Source organism: Chenopodium album, chromosome 25 (genome assembly GCF_948465745.1).
Source record: "Chenopodium album chromosome 25, dcCheAlbu1.1, whole genome shotgun sequence".
NCBI classification, from domain to species: domain Eukaryota; kingdom Viridiplantae; phylum Streptophyta; class Magnoliopsida; order Caryophyllales; family Amaranthaceae; genus Chenopodium; species Chenopodium album.
This window is the reverse complement of record NC_137858.1, coordinates 8,154,291-8,175,993: the sequence shown is the minus strand read 5'-3', so window position 1 is coordinate 8,175,993 and position 21,703 is coordinate 8,154,291. Positions and strand designations below refer to the sequence as shown.

Below are 21,703 nucleotides of genomic sequence, written 5' to 3'. Positions count from 1 at the left end.
TCGAAAATCGTTGTCGATTATGTTATTTAATAATGTTCGGGGAAAAATTGGTATGTTTTGATTTCTACATAGAGGTTAATTATATGTTTCAAAATCTCTAGGTAATATCTAATTATAATAGAATTGTGAATGGTAGAGGATGAGATATAAGATAACTATTAGGGTATGTTCTCTTCAGCTTAAGTTCAGTTCAGTTCAGTTGTTTCCTAATATCCTCCTCTTATAAAATATTCAGTTCACTTCAATTCAGCTCAATCCAGTCAATCAGAACAGGCCCTTAGTCTATTACTATACAAAGCCACAAAGGTACTTTGGTGGAATTTGTAATGAATTATTATTTGATGATGAGATAATTTTAAATATCTCGTCAAAAAAAAAGAAGATAATTTTAAATAAAACAGAATGAGAATGTGAGATTTAAAAGTGTAACACCTAGTGCAGCTTATGAAGAATAGATGACTTACTATATGTGGATTGATGGATTAATCTATTACGTGAGAATGACTTATCATGTATTCTGTGTGTTATAAAGTATACATGAACAACGAATGATAGTCATCATAAGGTTTCCATTCGTATAAAAACTAAGGAAAAGGGTAGAACCGTCAATAAATTGACACAGTGTTAGTTGTTTAAACTTGGAAGAGGAATGAAAACTTAGCGGCTTAGGGCCAAATATGAAGATGGTTATGTTGCGCACCCATCATTCTATGTATGTAATGAAGGATTAATCCAAAAGAAGGTATCACGAATTGTAGAGTTGAATGATTTTTTTAATTACAACTTAATTTTATTTTATGTTCCATTGCTATGTTAAATTGTACCCCGTATATGGTAGAAGAATTCCTTTTGAAATAATTGATTTTTAACACTTTTATTTAATACATCGGCAATAGTATCATAATGTTGTTCAAGATTTTCTTATCACCATATTAGAAGTTTTATACAGTGGTAACCAAGGTTGGCATAAACACCTAAACTCATCGACACCTATAGTTGGTTTGCTTTATATATCATAATTAGATTTGGTATATTTCGTTATAAGACTTGTATAATTGTACTTGCAAAATTGCAATATAATGTTAGGTTCATTTGATTAATAATCAAAGGCATCATATCCAAGATTACCAAGGCTAGGATAATCAAGCAGCTTTTGAAGATTATGAAGAAACTACCACTAAATTAAATGAATTTTCCCAAATCAAATTAGTTTTGACAATCATCAATGGCATATAGTTTTAGACGATAAATTGTTATGACGTGGGAAGTATAGATGTGAATGGAGATTGTGAAATATTATTCTATTGAAAAATTAAAATAGATGTAATATGAAGTATGCGATTACATATATAATGCTTGTGAACTAAAAATTGTGGATCAAATGATATATAATAAAATAGAAAGGATAAAAAGGTACGGAAGGTAGATAATATTATTTTTATCTTCAACTACGCATATAACATATACTTCATACATATTACATACATAAATAATTACAATATATATTAACTAATATGAAAAAAAAAATGACAAATTCGATCTAAAGTCCACCTAAGAAGACATTCATATACTCTAAATTAAGTTCACGCCTCATCAATGCATGCCATACTACCTGAAAACATCCAAACCGGCCGGTAGGTCAAGAATTTGAACAAATTGATAAAAAGAATATTAGACATACACTTGAGGAAGAAATATCATGAATCAATAAGGTTGAACAACTTTGATTACATAATCAATCAATTAATCCATAACTAGTTGGCATTGAAGAATACAATATTCCATATGTACATATATAACAGGTGGCAATATTTGTCATTGCATAAATTGAATTTAGTATTAAGCTTTCCACTAGTTATTTTCAGTTTTAATTTCCATCTCTCATAAAATATTCAGTTCAATTCAGCTCCAGTAAGTTCGGTTCAGTTTAGTTCAACTCAGATCAGTTAATCAAAACAAGCCTTAGGTATGTAATATAAGTAGCTAAAAATACCCTGATGACTACGGGTTCAACAAGGTCCCCTATCTAATGTGTTACTTAATCTTTATTTTTATTGCCACTTGACAATGAAAATAGTGAACAAAATCCTGATTTTTCAACTTTTTCTTATAAATTTATTATTCCTCACACATTATCCCATCTCTTTATATCACAAGTCTCGGATCAAATAGGCATAGAAACATTTACCTTAACATGATATCACAAACATAAAGATGAAGGGAAAATGATGGAATACTTACAATATTTATTTGTGGTCATAAAATTCAAGAACTAAACTTTTGGCACATGTAATTTACCAATGATAATTGTAACACTAGAAGAAACAAATTACAATACAACTGATGGATTTTACAATGTTCACTTCCCTCGATGTTACAAACTTATCTATTGTTAGGACCATCCAAATATACTTTGATAATAAGTGGTGCCATCTATTCACCTAATTTTTACGTAATTAACTTATACAAAGGGAAAAAAAAAAAGGTTTACAAGTAAGAGAGGAGAAAGTGCTCCATATCATTGATGTCAAATGCTACGGTTTACAATTAATTCGGACCATCTTTGCCAAAATTTTCACTCTTTAGTCATTGTAACAAAAATGGTAACAATTTTCCCATAAAATTATTAAAGCACCGATTTTAATTTTAATTTTTTAATACGTAGTACTACTTGTTTTTGGCTGTTAGAAAAGCTTGGAATGTCATCAAGATTCTACTAGAAGAAAAAAATAAAACATTAAAAAAAGAATCTCCTAATTGTACAATAGACTAACAATGTAGGGCCTAATTAGGCTGTTTTAGATTGATAGGCAATAAGCCAATAAGGCGGCACCGGCCTTGAGCTTGGTTTATAGCCTTTTTCTCTTATTCCTTTCTTAGCTTGCTTTTTTTGGAGTTTATTTCAACGAATTCCTGAGTTTTCATTGAATACTTCCCATGAAATAATCAAACATCTTCAACAATTTGTCTAAGGATGAAACCATCTTAGTTATCCCCACGGGAAGTTTTATGTGATCCATTATGATTATATTGCCAGGAAAAGCGTCCTATGCTTTGTAGGTCCATGTGTTGTGTCAGCGTGTTTCGTGCTCAAATGCTTTATGCACTTATGCCTAAAACAGGTTAAGAATTACTTATCATAGCTCACATTAGTCTCGTGCCAAATTTTAAACATGATATGTTCATACATAGCTCATGGTTTACCGATGCATGTCTAATGCCATGCCGGGTTTGAGATAGGTTGGGTCATTTTCATGCTGTGCTTGACAAGTCCTTGTGCATGTTCAACCTAAGCTCATCTCCAATATATTTGTTATACCTTGGTTTATTTGGTACATGTTATGACTTACATGAATCTGATAGAGAATATCCATAGAATATTCTCATCCTAGGTTTAGGATATATTTTGTATAAGATTATCTTTGATATCTGTACATATCTTATAGTTACCTAATATGATTAGGTTTCTCATTGTAACCCTATAAATATTGATCAATGGAAATCACTCTAATCAAGGAGTTTATATTATCTAACATGGTATCACAGCTTAGGTGAGATCTTGGGATCATATATAAAAATTTTCACCCTGCCGGTGGGTTGGAAAATTAAACCCACCGGCGGGATATACACAAATTTTTTATGCTTCCGCAAACACACACATATAGATTTTTTTTTTCCTTTTCTCAAAGTTTTTTTTTAGAATCTTTATGTAACCTTGCGCCTCCCACCGACAGTAGCAACCGCGAAAGCCGCCTCCATCATTGGTGGCAATCGCATACACTACCGCCTCCCACTACTGGAAGTAACCACATCTGCCAACCTTCTCCATGTGCCGCACTCTATTTCCACCTCCTCATGACCAACAATGATTCTTACATTGCCCCATTGGTTTTTCTACACATAATCACATAAATTTTGTTTTGGTGGTGGTATATCAGAATAAGGTCAACTACTTTTGCACATCTCTTTTGCTATCAAGTTGGCTCCTCTTATTGTTGCAGCACTTGGAATATTTGTGGAGTATTGATTCTTGCTACCTGGGTTTCTCTTTTGAGATTAATTTCAAGCGGTGGAATTTAATCTTTTTTTTGCGCTATTTTATTTGTTTTTATTCAACTGTGATTTCACGTAGTAGTGTAGTGTCTTATCCCGATGATGGTTTGATTCCTTAGCTTCTTCTTCTATGGATCTGCAACTTAGCCCAAGTCTGTGTGCGGCTCTTCTCCTTCTCCTCCGGCTTAGCAGTGCTTATCTCTACTCTACGTAGGTCGTGGCTGTTGCTTCTCATCATTGTCATCACCGGCACATGTCTACTACTTCTCTTTTGATCATGGGTTATCATACTATCCTTACCGTCCGATGCGTGATTCAGATCCAGTCTGAGCATCCGATTTTCTCCCGCTCTGACTGCGGGGGTGTGATAGAGAATATCCATAAAATATTCTCATCCTAGGTTTAGGATATATTTTGTATAAGATTATCTTTGATATCTGTACATATCTTATAGTTACCTAATATGATTAGGTTTCTCATTGTAACCCTATAAATATTGATCAATGAAAATCACTCTAATCAAGGAGTTTATATTATCTGACAGAATCTATTCGTACTTAAAAAGAAAAAGGTCGGCAATAAGGTCGGCTGATACAAGCAAAAACCACGAGTCTCAGTCACCTTACCGAATTAAAAATAAATAAAAGGTTGTCAATCAATTAAATAGGAGTTGAGCAACACTCATTGTCATAGCATACAGTAAGAGAGGGGTACTAGTGGTAAGACTTAAAAGAGGTAGGATGGTAGTGGCTGGGATAATTTGGAAGTTAAGCTAATTGGCAATACCGGTAAGGTTTAAATAGCGGCTGAGATTCTTTGAAAGGTAAGCAATCTCCATTTCATTATTTTCTAAACTTGGACAATTTTTTTTGACTTGTCTCCCAAGGGAAGTACCACTCATGTTCTAAAAGTTAAACCCATTTTACTCATACTACTAGCCTACTAGGAATTGAACTACTCTACTACTGTAGGAGTGACCAAAATATTCACTTAGTTACGTATTGTTAAAGTTACTACCTATAGATACGTGAATTTTACTTTCAATATATTTTAAATTTTTTTTTAAAAAAAACTTTTTGTATATTTTTTTTCCTTTTTCATTTTACGTTTTTAAAATAAAGGTTGTTCAATATAGTCTAAATTTATGTTCAAGTTTGATCTTCATTGGTCAAGTCTAGTTCTACCGACTAAGTTCATTGAGAGTGAAAGGAAAGGATAAGGGAATCTCTGCTCCTAAAGAGCTTTTATTGATTATGATTTTTGAGTTATGAGACCGAACTCTTATCATTATGCTAAAGTGATTCTCATGTTTTTCTTAGGCTAATAGACTGAGACTAGTAAATAGTTTAGAGTAGAATACCAAGAAAGTTTTGACTTATTGTCACCCTATCTTATGTCAAAATGGCCTTCATTTTACATGGCATGTTAAAATTGGCCCTATATTTTTCTCAAACTATCAAAAGTTGCCATTAAGAGTGGATGAAGTATCCACTATTTAGATATGGAGGTCAACTTATTGTACAGTTGGTTTAAGTGAGGTGACAAGTATTTGTTCGTTGCCTCAAAGTTTCCATAATGTCACTAGCCTCATAGTTCTATGGACTATTGAGTATATGAAAAGATAGAAAGGCCTCTAATTTAATGAAGAAACCTTAAAATATCAACAAAGTTTTCATGTATATGCTTGCCAAACTTCTTTCCATACGCTAAACTCAACTTTAATGGTTTGATCAAAGCAAATTAAGCTAATTACTAATGTCGAAGCATCCCACAACTTCCACTAGGGGAACTACGTCGTCCATTGTCGTATTGGAATCAAGATTGAAGATACAAATTGAGAGCGACAACCTCTTGTTATGAACATTGAGGATATCAAGCTCATTGTTAATCTGACGTATAACTTAACAGAACCCCCTGATCCGAAAAACCACATTGTGAAGGTTTTCTTTCAAATCAAAGTTGCCTACGAAGTGTATCGTATGATTTATGCCATGGGTTTCGATTTCAAATTTACCATCTTAGCTCGATACAACACGAAGTTAATGAGTTAATGCCCGCCCCACCCCATCCCATGCACACTTCTATCGAAATTTTCGACCCTAGTCACAACAAGTTTATTGTTCTCATATCCAATGAATTTCCCATAACAAATATCCAAAATACACCATATTAGCAGAACATGATTCCAAGGACAATGAGACATGAAACAACAAAGATGCCATCTCAATTTGTCAGCTTCAATGTAACTCCAAATCATCTAGTTCAAAATATTCTCCCTTAAATCGAAACACAATCCATTTTGTTGCTTTGTTTCGGTGTATAATTGGTCATTTCAATGATTTCGTGCTCAAACACCACCTGAATAATGACCTTATATTCATGTACAAAAAAGGTCTCAAAAAATTTTTCTTCTTGTTTTCAAGTGTTATAACTCTTTCTTACGAGCTCTCTTGTGTTTGACTGAGACAATTTATGACCAAGTAACTTTTATTGGCCCTAACTTTTCTTTCTTGTTCCTCTATTTCAATACTCAGCTGTTCGGGGTCCAAGATTTCTAGTTCAAGTTGTAGTTCAAAGCATCATACTTGTAGCCTAAGATTATGCCCACACATAACTACCTCACTAATTTGTATGGAGTACTCGGTAGTTAATTACGCCTCCTCTGGTTCGATCCACAACAATAGTTACTTTTAAATTTGTTTGGTTGTATAGAGTTGGTAAGAGAGAAAATTGGAGGATCAAATGTTGTGAATGTATGAATAGAGATTAGAAAGTACTCTGATAAGTTATTGTATGGGGCTTACTCAAAAGGGATAAATCATAAAAGTAAAATGGGCAGACTTTGGTAATGCAGATGGTGATGGACTGATGGGGTTAGGCATGATTAAACATGGATGAAGGGAAGATCTGTCTGTTAAAGTAAAAATAAATTACTAGTACTTCATCCCTTCAAAAGATTGCCTAATTTTCATCTTAAGTCGTCTTTATAAGATTGTCTCATTTCATAGTAGCTAACATAATCCCTACAATCTTTATTTACTACCCCACACTTAAAACCAATTCTTACTCAACAGTCAACACAACTCTTATAAGATGAAAGATGTGGATTGGAGTCATGGGACAAACTCAAAGGGACAGAAAGGGTATAACTCAAGGCAATTGTTGGAGATCATTCAAGCAAGTTTCTAGAAATAAAAGGGGCAATTTTGTTAAACTGACACGACCCAAACCCTATACCAAAGCACCATACCAAGAAAAGACCAACTTGAAATTTGAAAGCCCATGAATAGGGTGATTAAAAAATACACTTCAAACCCAAAATTAAGAATCGACCAAACCAAACCCAACCTATGAAGTATTAATAATAGCAAGTAATTGGAACTTATACAACATCAATGATATTAGAAAACACACTTATATGATGGGTATATCACATAATATAAAAAAAAACTATACTAATGTATATCACATAATATTAAAAAAAAAAAAAAAAAACCTATACTTAACAGTTAAAAAAAAAATACTAGTACTAAAAACTAAAACAAAATCTCAAATCAGACAATGTGTTTTCTTTTGTCTGAAAATGGCCTATGTAGGCAATCAATACAATGTACAATGTGAAAACACCCATACAAGACAAATTAAATAAGGAGGCTAACAAAACCCTTCATTCCGTTTAATGAATGAAGGACCAAACTCCTATCATAGCAAATTTTAACAAACCGCAAATGAAGTTACAAACGAAATATCATTAAATTGCAATTACAAGCACCCAACAACAGTTACAATTCTGTTCCATAATATCCTAAAACATCCGTAGTAACTAGGCTTTAATTCATCTCAACCAAACTAAAATTATACAAGACTTTAAAAGTTCCACCAAACTGGTATGTTCCTAGAGGCAGAGAGAGAGGGAGGGGGGGGATTTAGGCCAACAATTACGGATACACAACTTAAAAGCACTTACGATGAACAATTGATGGGCCAGACTCATCATACTCACCCTTGGAGATCCACATCTGCAAAATATAGAGGATATATATTAATGTACTACCCTGAATAACTCTAATAATTTCCCTCAATAGAATCATAAAATGCATTAAATTGTGTTAGTGTGTTACGAGGGGGAAAGGGAGAAGGAGCAGTACCTGTTGGAATGTGCTAAGTGATGCAAGGATAGATCCTCCTATCCACACACTGTACTTTCTCTCGGGTGGAGCAACAACCTTGATCTTCATGCTATTGGGGGCAAGAGCAGTAATCTCTTTGCTCATACGATCAGCAATACCAGGGAACATAGTTGAACCACCACTGAGCACAATGTTACCGTATAGGTCCTTCCTGATGTCGACATCACACTTCATGATGGAGTTGTAGGTTGTTTCATGGATACCAGAAGATTCCATTCCGACTAGTGAAGGCTGGAACAGGACCTCTGGACAACGGAATCTCTCAGCTCCAATTGTAATCACCTGACCATCAGGTAGCTCGTAGTTCTTCTCTATCACAGAGCTGCTCTTGGCTGTCTCTGATTCCTGTTCATAATCAAGAGCAACGTAGGCTAGTTTCTCTTTAATATCACGGACAATTTCCCGTTCAGCAGATGTTGTGAACATGTAACCTCTCTCGGTGAGAATTTTCATGAGATAATCAGTAAGATCACGACCAGCAAGATCCAGACGGAGGATAGCATGAGGAAGAGCATAACCCTCGTAGATTGGCACAGTGTGGCTCACACCATCACCAGAATCGAGTACAATACCTGTTAAGAAGACAACACAAGATTCAGGAAACAAGAAGAAAACAGAAATGAGTAGGAAAAAACAGAGCAAACGCAAAAATGCATATTATCAGAAAGTAGGAACATTAAGACATCTGAAAGAAAGTGAAAAAAATGACAGCAGAAAACCAGATGGCTACAGACCTACAAGATCTGAGTATAAATTTAAAAGAGATCATTAGAATAAAAAGGTGGGTTAGTTAAGACAGTATGATCAAAGTGAGGCAAGAACCTAGAAGTCTAAAGGTAAGAAAGTTTATAAACTCAGGCTCGTTGCTTTGTTTACCAGGTGATTTTAAATGAAATTGAGAAAATTCGAAACGCAGTGATGTGCCCTTAAGTTTGTCAGCATAGAGGAACAAGCAGAATAAATGGGAACTAAATCAAGCTGGCAAGTGGCAAGAGTTTTGGCACAGAAAATTGAAAATGGGACATGATACCTTCATGAAGGTTTTGTGCAATGAAAAATTTAGCATAGTGGAATGTGGAATCGCCAGATAAAGGGTATGATACAAATATTGATGATTTGTGATTATATTACTACCAACCTGTAGTACGACCACTAGCATAGAGTGAGAGAACGGCTTGAATGGCAACATACATAGCAGGAACATTGAATGTCTCAAACATAATCTGAGTCATCTTCTCCCTGTTAGCCTTGGGGTTCAGTGGGGCCTCAGTCAGCAAGACGGGATGCTCTTCAGGAGCAACACGAAGTTCATTGTAGAAGGTGTGGTGCCAGATCTTCTCCATGTCATCCCAGTTGCTAACAATACCATGCTCAATTGGGTATTTCAATGTCAAAATACCTCTTTTAGACTGAGCTTCATCTCCAACATATGCATCCTTTTGGCCCATACCAACCATGACACCAGTGTGCCTGGGTCGACCAACAATACTTGGGAAGACTGCCCTTGGTGCATCATCTCCAGCAAACCCAGCCTGCCAAGGAAAGTACATCGTATTAATTCAATAACCTTAAAATTTCTCAATAAACATTTTAAGTACACCATATAAAGGGAAAAAAATACAATATAAAATGTCACCTTAACCATTCCGGTTCCATTATCACAGACAAGGGGTTGAATATCCTCTCCGTCAGCCATCCTTCTTTATACTACACAAAAATAGTGTAAATCAAAAGGTTAAGAAAACATCAACCCCAAAAACTAATCCCTTACCGTACCCTACACTGCTTTTAAACTAATCCCAAAATCTTGAGCGATCTGTCTAGATTGCTTCAAATGTAATTAGTAAAATGCCTTTTCGGAAAAAATTAACCACTTGTCTTTTGAAAGCAACTTCAGATATATTAAATATCCAACTTTATGAAATCATAAATGGCTCATAGACTGGATCTAATTTCTAGTTTGTTGAATTTTCAAAATTAACACCTAAGTTAAAATAAAAAAGTATATCTATCAAGAAGTAATGTTAGACAAGCAAATGTGATGGAAACACAATGTTAATCTATTTTCAAGATTTTACTTAATCTGATAAGGACTTAATCATCAGAAAACTTAGGAGAACCTACTACCTTTTGAGTTCATATGGAGAAGAAAATCAACCTGCTACTAACTTAAAAGAGAACTCCCAATAGAGCTCAAAGCAAAAAGCATAGTGTAAACAGTCTAGTTCTTATGCAAGGGCAACAAAATTTAGACTTAAAATCAAATTCAAGTAGCACAAATGCTTCCTCAACATTTGCATCATTTATAATGATTAACAATTTCTCTTCTGTGTTAATATTTCACATAACAAATTACAACCAAAAGCCATCATCATCCTAATGAAATTACTCGCCTTTCCATGATCTAGGTTGAAATGCAACAATATAAAGATACTACAACTTTCAACAGTCACAACTAATTAACTTGGTACTGAGAATATCACCTCAGTTTGGATTAGAAGCAAACAAAATTTCCACATAATGTTAAATTTGTAGACTAATTTCACATCTAGGGGTCCGAGATAACATTGATTGGAGCACAACACATTCTAATAATACTCGGTACTGGGAGCATCTAATTCTTCCCCTCGCTCTGTTATTAAAAGTCAACCAGTACACCACATACCATACATCACTTCACATGTTCTACTGCATCAAAAGGACTTAGTGAACCAACTCAATCAATACACATAGGACTATAGCTACAAGATTAAACAATCAATCCCTTATATTCAAAACATATGACGTCGTAAAAGAAGAAACTTCATCCATCACTCATCTCAATTTTATTTCACAAAAATTAACCACACAATATACTTTTTTAATTTTAGCTACAATATATCTATTGTGAAAAATTACCAGTCAAAGTTATATCTATAAATTCAAGGGTGCCTCATAATACGAAAAGGACGGCGTTTAACACAAAAATCCAACCTACCAACTAACAATCAAGCCGAAAGCTACCGGTTACAACATACAATTATATAGAACTAACAATCAAGCCGAAAGCTACCGGTTACAACATACAATTGTATAGAACTAACAATCAAGCCGAAAGCTACTGGTTACGACTTACGATTCTATAGAACCAAAGGCGGCGGCGTATCGTACACATTTAGACCTCCCCAAACCCCACCATAGACAAGATTCTCTAGTGTGTGTGTGTGTGTTTTTTTTTTTTTTTTTTTTAATTTTTTTATTTGGGTGTTTCCAAAAACATGCAAACTATTATTCTGATTCTCTCCATCATAAATCACTCAAATAACTACAACAAATTCCAACATATTGTCTAACCTAAAACCCTTACCCTAAACAAAGCACAACTCTTTCTAAATTCATTTAATTGATTTTAAACTATGCTTTTCAATTATATAACAAAGTTAAAATCATATTAATTCAAGCAAAACATAACAATAGATCGAACCAACAAAATTTCTACAAATTTAAACATAAATTCAAGTTCATGCACGAAAACCAATGAAACAAAACAAATTCATTTCTACAAAATTACAAACACAACAAATTCAAAATTTAAACCAACTGAAACATAAAATGTTGAACAAGATTAATAAAACAAATTGAAATGATTAAAAATAAAAGGAAAATATTCCGAAATTAGTAAAAGATTATACCTTGAGAGTGAAGATGCCCTGCAAAATGAAGAACAGAGAGAGAGAAGAGAGAGAGTGAGAGGAGAGAGAAAGAGGAGAGAATTGGAGAGAGTGACAGCGAGATTGGCGGAATATATTGATGGTGCGCTGTCGTTTTATTCAAATGTTTTTGAATGAGAGAATAAATCCAAAGTGTATGAATTTGTGTGTTATACAAAAATTAAATTAAGGTTTTCATATTGGCAATTTAGGCAACCCTAATGAGTGTAATAGTTATCATTAAATTGAGGTGTTATTGTCATAGACATATGTAAGGAAATTGTAATTATTTTCCATATGATCCAACAATTATGACTAAATTTTAGGTTAAGATACTTTATGCAGATGCAACAATTATACAGAATACATATTAAGAACTTGTTTAAATCATGAATATGATTTACAGGAAGGGTTAGGAACAATAAACACATTTTAAAGTTATGAATATGAATTTCAACGGGGGTATATTTTGTCCATTTCTTTGTCATTAGGGACATTATAAGTCCCATGGCTAACAAACTCTTGTTATTTATTTTGTACGTGTGGATTATAAAAAAATATATAAAATTAACCTAAGCATAAACAAAAGTTCTTTATAGCTGCTAAAAGTGTAAAGGCCAAAAAAAAAAAAAGTTCTTTATATTCCGTAGTTGTTAAAGGTGTAAAGGGTGTTTATGGCTCTATCACTCCAATGTTATAATGTGATTGTTTTGTCTTTTCTTCTCTAATGTGGAACAACATATTCGAGGCTCCACACCCTAAAAATAATTTTATTATGGAGTACATGATTCTTGTCTAATATTCTTACATACAAAAATAAACCAAGCTCAACAATAATAAATTACTTTCAAGAAAATATAAAGCCAGTCTGATCTAAAAGTTATTTATTTATCATAGTAATATAGATCCTCCTCCCTTCTTTTCCTACAAACATCTGAAAAATTAGCTGACAAGAGCCAAAAAATTAGAGACTAATGTAAATCTCTCTTCTATATATATCCCTGTGAACTCAATAGAGCTAATCCAATCACCTATTTCCCCAAAAAAAATGTGTTTAATTTGTATATTTACATGCATAAGCAATGAATTTGAACCTAATTAATTAAAGAATTAGTAGGCATCAGTAACAGGAGCTTCGAGACGAATGTAGTCATACAAAATGCCTCTCCAAGGGCTAAGACCCCAAACTTGTGTCAAGAAAATGGTATTATTTCCCTGCACTAATTTGCTGCCTGGTATGGTCACATTGTAAAGCCAATATAGTCCATGAATGCCGTGCCTAGCAATCGTGTTGTCGAAGCCTATTAGTCCTGTTGTGAATAATGGAGGATTTTCATGTTGATCATTGATCCTAACCTGTAATTAGTCAAGTGCATTAGGAATGAAGGATTGTACATATCAGAGAATTTAATGTTACAAAGAATAGCATTTTGTAGATACCTGTAACTCTGAATTAGTTGCTGATGCAAGTGATAGTCTCAAGTAATAGGTTCCAGAGGAGATGAGGTTATCGAGTTGGAATTTGATCTGCCATGTCGTTCCTTGATACGTGTTGCTTACGTTCCTGAATGAGTTGGATCAAAGCTATTTGGTTAGGCCTTCAAAAAAAGAACGCGTCTAGTCTTGTTCCAAAATGTTGTCCATTTGATCATTAAAAGTGTACTTCAGACAAATAACTAAAGATGAGTGCATAGTAAATAATTTTTAGGCAACTAGTAAGGTAAAAAATGATCAGAGGAGAGGAGAAGTGGGTGGGAAATTTTACCTAGTAACTTGAGCGAAGAACCAATCTTTCTGATAGTTGCTAACATTAACAGTATAAACTAAATCTTCGTCAGGATACAGATCTGTATACCTTTGCCATAAACCATACTGTCGATACCTGATAAGAACAAGATCATCAATTTTATTAAACTTAATTTTTGTAACAACGGATGTGCATTTTGTTTTTAAGTTTTGAACAGCAAACAAGTATTTACAGGAAATAATCAAGATTATAGAGTGAAATGGTTTCTGTCCATGGAAAACTAACCTGTCACGCGTCAGATAGAGTTTATTGACAAGATTCGGATCAGGATCAGGAATAAAGAATTCTGCAGCAGAACGATCTGGTACACCAATCTCCCACAGTATAGGTCCGTCTCTTGGATGATCATACACAAGATCACCCAGGTCAATAGCATGTCCTGAATTCCAAGAAAATATTACTTGCATAAGCTTTAAATCCATAAACTTTTGCACATCTTTATACATACTCCTGTCATATTATCAGACCTGCTGTTATATCAACTGTGTCGTTGTATTTGTAATCTCCAATGAAGCCGGGAACCCATGCATAGAGATTGTAGCTTCCAGGCCGTATATTTTCTATGGTGAAATGACCTTTGTCATCTGTTGTTGTCCAGAATTGATATCCCTAGAAAGAGATCATCTTAAATAATTGGTAAAAATCTCAAGTTAATGCAGCTAGAAATTAGCGAGTTTTGTACTCAGTTACCTTGCTTTCCCTTTGCCAGGATCCAACTTCTCCTGGAGCTGCAAGCCCTACATATGCTTTACTTGCTGAAGTATTCGTTTTCAGGTACCTAGCAATATGTAGTATAAAATTATATCAGTTCAAATCGACTGAATTGGAGTACAGAAATTATATATAGGAACAAAATTAATGCATGACACAAAACACCAAAATTGAGAGTAAATTAACACAATGAAGTGTTCACTAACCTATCATAGACTAGTAAACTACCACTAATGCTGCCGCGCTGGTCAGATGATGGGTAATCATCCGAAACTGCAAAGGTGTAAGGCCAACGCTTTGCCTCAACACTCAACTGCAATAAATTTATAAAACATATTACTACTTCTATAGAAAAGAACTGACAAATTTTATTCTTCAGTTCCTGTAAATTGGAAATTTGCTTGACTAGCTAACTTAAAAACCTGCTGTTTAGCATCCTCCCATAATTGGTGTGAGTCACTCTCATTTTTCGCAGAATTAGCATATACAAAAAGAGGCCCTAAAACTTTTTTCCATGGTTCTCCATCTTTAAATTCTGCCATTAGTTCTTGACCCGAGTAATGAGTACTTAGGAGTACCTGACAATCACCACACATGAGCACAAGTTAGATGTCGTACAGTACATAATCAGCAATGAACATAACTAGAAGATTATAGGCATAATTATACACTAGGTCAACTTACTGAGAGGGAAGTCGGGCCAACATGGGATGTCAGATATTGTTTGGTTGGTCCAGCAGATCGGAACTCATTGTTAGGAATGATCTGCCAGAGTCCGGTGGGTGGGTTGCTGCATATCCACCCATGTACCTGGATGTCTTTGGCTTCACCCGAGTATAGGTATTTGTCATCGACCTATACATTACCAAACAAGCGAAATAACATCAGGACTTGATCTGCAATTTTCTGATTCAGGGATAAATTATACTCCGTAATAGTATAGTAGCTGAATGTACCTCTCCTTTAAACTCTGGCTCGATTGGGTTGGTAAGTAAAACTGCTTCAGGATAAGCTAAGGCCTCGCTTCTGTTAGGTGAACGATCATCAGGAAGAGGCAGTTTTCTTTGCCTGAAATCTGACATAGCCATGTAGTTAAACCTGTACACCCCATTGATCAAAACATTAGTTCGAGTATCACTAATTAACTCACTAGTACCATAGATTTATGACAGTAAATTATGTTACATGCACTTTGGGACATGAATAATGTTACAATGCACATATCTTACCATAGTTTGTTTAGCTTAAAAGCAAGCCGAGTATTTGTCAGAGTAAAACCAGGAAAGTCTTTTGGATGCTCATAGATAGCATAAGTGTAAAAGCCAGAAAAACCACGAAGCAGAACGAACCTACATACATATCAAATTTCCATGATTTAGCACAAAACAGTGTATTTGTATAATACTTAATTACTCATTAACTGTATCACCTAAGACATTCACAAGATCAGAAACATTCATTCATAACACAAAGGGGAGTATGGAATTATATGTACGCGATAACAAAAAAAAAGTTACACCTATAACACAAAATGTAAAAACTAGATTTTGCACAAGTTTAAGTCAATAATCTAATTATAAGATGAACTTATCATAGTATAGAAAGTAGGACCTTTTGTCAATGTTTAAAGGAGGAAGTTTGGTTTTAAGAGATGAGTTCCAAGTTCTTGTAAATGAGACCTCTACTTGTTCACTTGTCTCCACAATGACCTTAAAATCTGTTGCATCAAGCCTGCGCACCCAAAAACGCGACGTTTTGTTAATTAGCATATGAAATGTAATGCAGAAATTATATTGAATTACAATGTTTGTTACATATAAGTACACTAAAACTCGAATTAGCAACAACTACCCAATTGGGTGGTTCTAAGGAAGTTACGTACCTATCCAAGTTGCCCTTTTTTCTTGTAACTCCTTCGCCTTTCCAGACAATATCCCAATACCTGTACATTTTAGTCACGTAAGCTATATACATAATACATACAATTGGTACAAACTCGAAAGCAAAAGGCGTTACATAATACATAAAATTGGTACAAACTCGAAAGAAAAAGGCGTTACATAATACATACAATTGGTCATAGCACCTAATATGATGATAAATTAAAAGGGGGGGAAAATAGAAAGGTTACCCTCTGTTGGATTCCTCATTGAGCTCTTCAAGCAAATTAACGATGCCATTGTATTGAATTTTGGTGACACTTCCTTCGGGATTTGATAATGTCACTTGTATTATGCCGTTGTCCAACACAATCTGTCACAGCCATTTTCAATTGATAAAAAATTTCAAAGGTTTATTAATTTTATTTTTGGTTGAGAATGAGCGACAAGGACATTACAAATGAGATAGAAGAATTTGAACCTATGACTTATCGACTCTCACACTTAATTAATGGGTCAGAAGACTCATAATATCATGAGAGCTTGTTATATACATCCGGGTGTAGTGTTTTGTTTTCATTTTGATGATTGTTTATTATTTTTAATCATCAAATGATAGGCAAAAACTAACCTTGAATTAGTTAGGTGTACGGTACACCCGGGTGTATATAACAAATTCTAGAACATCATTGGTTAAAAGATGTATTACGTAGAATCTTATTAATGAACGCTCGGGGCTTAGATAATCATTCAAAATATTTCTAGGAGTGGTATTAATTTGAGAATCCATAATATAATCACGCATGTAATTAATGTTCAATTTATTTTAATATTTTTACTTCTTGTTATTTTATCTAACACCCTTGTTAGCTTTTGCCTATATATTATAAAAAAGATGTGAAATGATTTTATTATCTTCAACTTAATAATAAACTTTAATAACTTAATGACGGAGAATTAAGTATTCTGGTCGAACTACGAACTTTTTACAACAATTTGACTGTTATTCATGTCAAAAAAGCAACTTTGACCATTATAACTTCAACTATATATAAGTTAAATGTTATATAATGACTAATCCAACAACATTTTATATGATCACGTTTATTTTTACAAATAAATACAAATAAATACGGAGTACAATTAACGTGATCAAGTACTTCCTCCATTTCTTTAACTTTCAGCACTACCTCATGACACATAATTCAAGGAGGAGATTAGATGATGCTAATGAACTAATTAATCAAAATAATTTATACACATAGATACCAACCCTTTTTATTTTCTAGTGTTAAATTGTATTGATAAAGTTGTCCACTTACCTTCTTTAATTACTAGCCTTGAGACAGTGTTGCAAGTTAAAGAAATGGAGTAAATTTATAATAGTCATAAATCAAAGTGCCATGGGCTTTTTAAATTTAAGTTTTCCCCCCTTTGATCTTTTACTTGCATATAATTTTTCGAGTTACATATCATTAAACGAGTTAGATTTGGGTTGAACATTAATGTATGGGACCCAATGCAACCTAATAGTACACATGAAGAGAAATAACAATTAATTTTTTTTTTAAGAAAGAAGAGACAAAAAAAAGGGGTTAGTGATTACATGGTTATCTTGATAATGAAGTTGCACCTCTTGTGATGGGCCTTGGACATCCTCTGAACTTCTATATACTTTTTCATCAAGTGCTGAATTTCTATAAGTACAATATCATAATTCATAAGGCAATGTAGTATGAGTCTAGTGAAAACACAAAATTAATTATGCCAATTGATTTAATTTTTAGTAAATAAAATTGACTTATGACAAATGTATTTACATGAACACTTATTTTAAATTAATGATCAAAAATAAGTTTTACTAATGAAAATTGCTTGTCACTAAATATACTCCGTTTGTGCTATATGGCCTTTTTGATGTGATCAATGATAATATGTTCACCTTTCGCATCAAAGTTGTACGTAACAATATATATACGAAATGGACTCATAGAAATCATTTATACCATCTAATTAATATTTCTACACACATTGCAACTAATTAGTTATAATTAAATAAGATCATATTGCAAGAATTAGAAAATTTAAGAGCAAATTAAATCATAAACCATTAATTAAAATAAGATCATAACACCTTATAGTATCTCTTTTATTTCACATAAAAAGAACATATTGTTTCCGAGGAGGGAATGAAGAGGTTATACCTTGATGATGAGGTGATATAATTAGCATGCAAAATTTGCATGAAATTAACCAAAACCACAATTGCAAGGCAAACATGAGCTCCTTGCATGATTATCAGCAGAGATTAAAAGTATGCTGATATGAGTATTGATCTGTTAAAGAACAAGATGAAAGTGTTTAAGAATCGCTTAATTTGAGCTAATTATAAGACATCATATGACTTAAAATTTTATGATATATACATATATATGGAGCAACATGAACATAGAAGATATATAGTATTATAAAGATTGTGAATGGAACTACATAGGATATGAGGGTGGATGCACCAATGAAACTATGAAAGTAGCAAATAAGTAATTTTGGTAACTTAAATGATATTTGATTTGATTATTCATTCTTTGGTAACTTTAAGAAAATTTGATTTGATTATTCTTTGGTAACTTCAATAATTTGATGGATTAGCTAGGCAAAACCAAATCAGCATGTAATCATTCCTTAACTAATTTTGATGATTAATTTGTCATCACTTGATTCATATTGCTTATTTATTGTGGTAAAAGTTTATAAACCTGTTGAAAAAAAATAAATTATAAATCGATGTTTAATGACTCACTTTGCATGCAACATGGAGCAACTCACAAGTAACTAACAACAAATTTCAGTTCAATAAAAATAATTTAAATTCAGCAAAAGTAAGGTGAAGTGAACAAGATATTACATACTACTCGTAATATATATAGTTTATTCTAATTCCTTTTCTACCAATCAAGTAATAAAATCAAATCATTATTACATTCAAAGCTCATATCTTTGACCTTAAATAGTGAGATTAATGTAAAAGATTCTAATCATCAACACACACATTAATGATCAAACCAAATTTCTTGACTTCTTGAGAATTTACTAATCTTAATAATTTTTTTAGGTAGGAAAACAATAATATACTTGAAGAGCTATATATACTTTGGGATTGTTGTAAAACTTACAAGTTACAAATGTTGCTACTCAATTGGGAACAAGGAATAAAGGGAAAGAAACATACAAAGGAAAGGTGACAAACATTAAAACAAAATGGATAAAAGGGTATGGGATGTACATTTGTTCTTATATGCTAAATAAGATTGTTCAATTGTCATCATGTTAACTTTTTGCTAGCAATGTTAGTTTTGAGAAACATTACGTAAAGCCATTGGAAGGCAAAAAAATCTTATAATTACTAAAATAAAATAATCTCGAGGTATGATTTTTAACATTGATATATACGAGTAATACTTATATTTTTCTCTTCAAAGTTTTCCATTTTGTATCTTCAATGTATAAAAAAGACATACAAAGATAAATGGACAATAATATAAACAAGAATTAACGATGTAATCCGATTGTGTTAGTGGGTACCGACATATAGCAATTATCCCAAGAATTACCATATTGCAGTTGTTAAGTAACATTACTGATGGAAACTTTACAACTAATACCCGTAATTCCGTAAAAGACCTAGTTTGGCTAGTTGTACATAATCATACCATGGACTAGTTCTTATTATTAGAGAAACTAGTGCACACAAAATCTATTTGTACTAAATTGATCTTCAACAGCTAGAAAGCCAAAAACTGGCATTCTAATTGTCCAAGTCCACCTAATACAACTTTATGGACAATTATTGTGGCACTTTCAGTTTATTGTTACTTTTTATTTTATTTTTTTATAAAAAAATTCAATGTTAATAATAATTATCTAAGATAACTTAGCTATAATATCTTATATGTATGTCTATTAGAGAATTTTAATAAAAAAAAAAAACATTGGTACATTTTTTCTTTTTTAATTAGTTTTTGGATAACAAGACCAATAGCTTTCATTAACTGCTAAACAAAAGTCAGCGGTAAATACGATACGTTCATATTAGTGAAGACAAATAAGTACAACAATTTTTATACCGTGTAAAAAAAGTACGAAGAACATCCAAAATTGGTGTGATCGAGGTTATGATCAATAATTACAAATGCACTTGTGGTTAAGACAAAACCCATGTCACCTACTTATGCAATTGAATAATTGATAGACCCAACAACGAGATACGTAACATCCTCCATTCGACTGAGCTAATTAAGTAATTAAATTAGAGAGAAAACTTAGATATATTGAAATAAAACTTACATGAAGAAGATGAAGATGTACAACTTGTAATGGCGTAGGCAAATCATACAACATATTCCAATAGCCTTCAACTTCAAATTGGACCGCCCTCCACCTTTTCTTTCTGCTTCCAAATTCATTTACTATACATGTAAATTACACGTATATATACACACACCATATAATAAAATATTACCAATATTTTACAAAATAATATATACAAAGTATATAATTAATGATATTCCTCGCTTTCTCCCTCTAAAACTCGTAAATTAATTTAAATTACATACCTGAGGGTAGTCGTATTCGTAGTAGTATGCATGGAGGAGAAAAATGGAGGGGTGGGAAGAAAATGAGGTTTTATAAATAAGGTGGGTATAGATAAAAGAATGTTTGGCAAACCAAATAATTAATAAAAAAAATATCTAGTTTAGGAGAAGCCTTCACATTGAATTAAAGCATTCTTACTATACATATACTAAAAATAGTGTTTTTTTACTTGTATTTTATTGCATCTTTTCTTGTAGTTTACTCTTTCAATTTGAGCCGATTTTTCTTGTTAGATTCTGTTGGTAAAATAATAAAATTATTGAATATTGGAGAAAATAGGAGTCACCATCTTAGCTTAGCTTCTTTCCTAAACTCATCAACATGCTGCTGTTGTGAAATGGAAAGCTAAGCAAGAGAGAGAGAGAGAGAAAGAGATGTACTCATGTACACGTTATAAGAACTAACTTTAGGTGTGTATGTTTAGTTGGTCCATGACTTTCTTGGCCAATTGAAAGTCACATTATAAGAGGGATCTAACGGCGCACCATTGTTAGTTTTCATACATTTACTTTTTGGCCGGGTACAATAGATCATACAAAATAATGTCTTAGAACCGTTCTTCTACTAAGCGATATATAAAATTTAAAAATGGGTCAAAGCGTTTTGTAAGCAAAAGAAGGAAGTGGTTATGTGAGACCACCGTTCTTTTGTCCGTATGTAGTATTTTAGATGCATTGAAAGTCACATTATAAGAGGGATCTAACGGCGCACCATTGTTAG

General features: G+C 33.0%; 2 protein-coding genes across 2 annotated transcripts; both read right to left on the bottom strand.

Annotated features, from left to right (window-relative positions):
• Positions 1-7,782: 7,782 nt before the first annotated feature.
• Positions 7,783-12,053, bottom strand: LOC145613263 (actin-7-like). Its single transcript, XM_081668335.1, has 5 exons — positions 11,915-12,053; positions 9,880-9,950; positions 9,382-9,775; positions 8,202-8,815; positions 7,783-8,072 (listed from the first exon to the last, which is right to left on the bottom strand). The coding sequence occupies exons 2-5, from the start codon at positions 9,937-9,939 to the stop codon at positions 8,007-8,009; spliced, it is 1,134 nt and encodes a 377-aa protein (XP_081524461.1). The 5' UTR covers positions 9,940-9,950; positions 11,915-12,053; the 3' UTR covers positions 7,783-8,006.
• An 871-nt stretch (positions 12,054-12,924) lies between these two features.
• On the bottom strand, positions 12,925-18,653 carry LOC145613264 (uncharacterized). The gene is made up of 16 exons (XM_081668336.1): positions 18,535-18,653; positions 17,937-18,027; positions 16,582-16,703; positions 16,333-16,392; positions 16,062-16,181; positions 15,680-15,799; positions 15,407-15,548; positions 15,135-15,305; positions 14,873-15,028; positions 14,657-14,763; positions 14,430-14,517; positions 14,207-14,348; positions 13,965-14,118; positions 13,698-13,814; positions 13,373-13,496; positions 12,925-13,288 (listed from the first exon to the last, which is right to left on the bottom strand). The coding sequence occupies exons 1-16, from the start codon at positions 18,621-18,623 to the stop codon at positions 13,043-13,045; spliced, it is 2,049 nt and encodes a 682-aa protein (XP_081524462.1). The 5' UTR covers positions 18,624-18,653; the 3' UTR covers positions 12,925-13,042.
• Between the last annotated feature and the right edge of the window lie 3,050 nt (positions 18,654-21,703).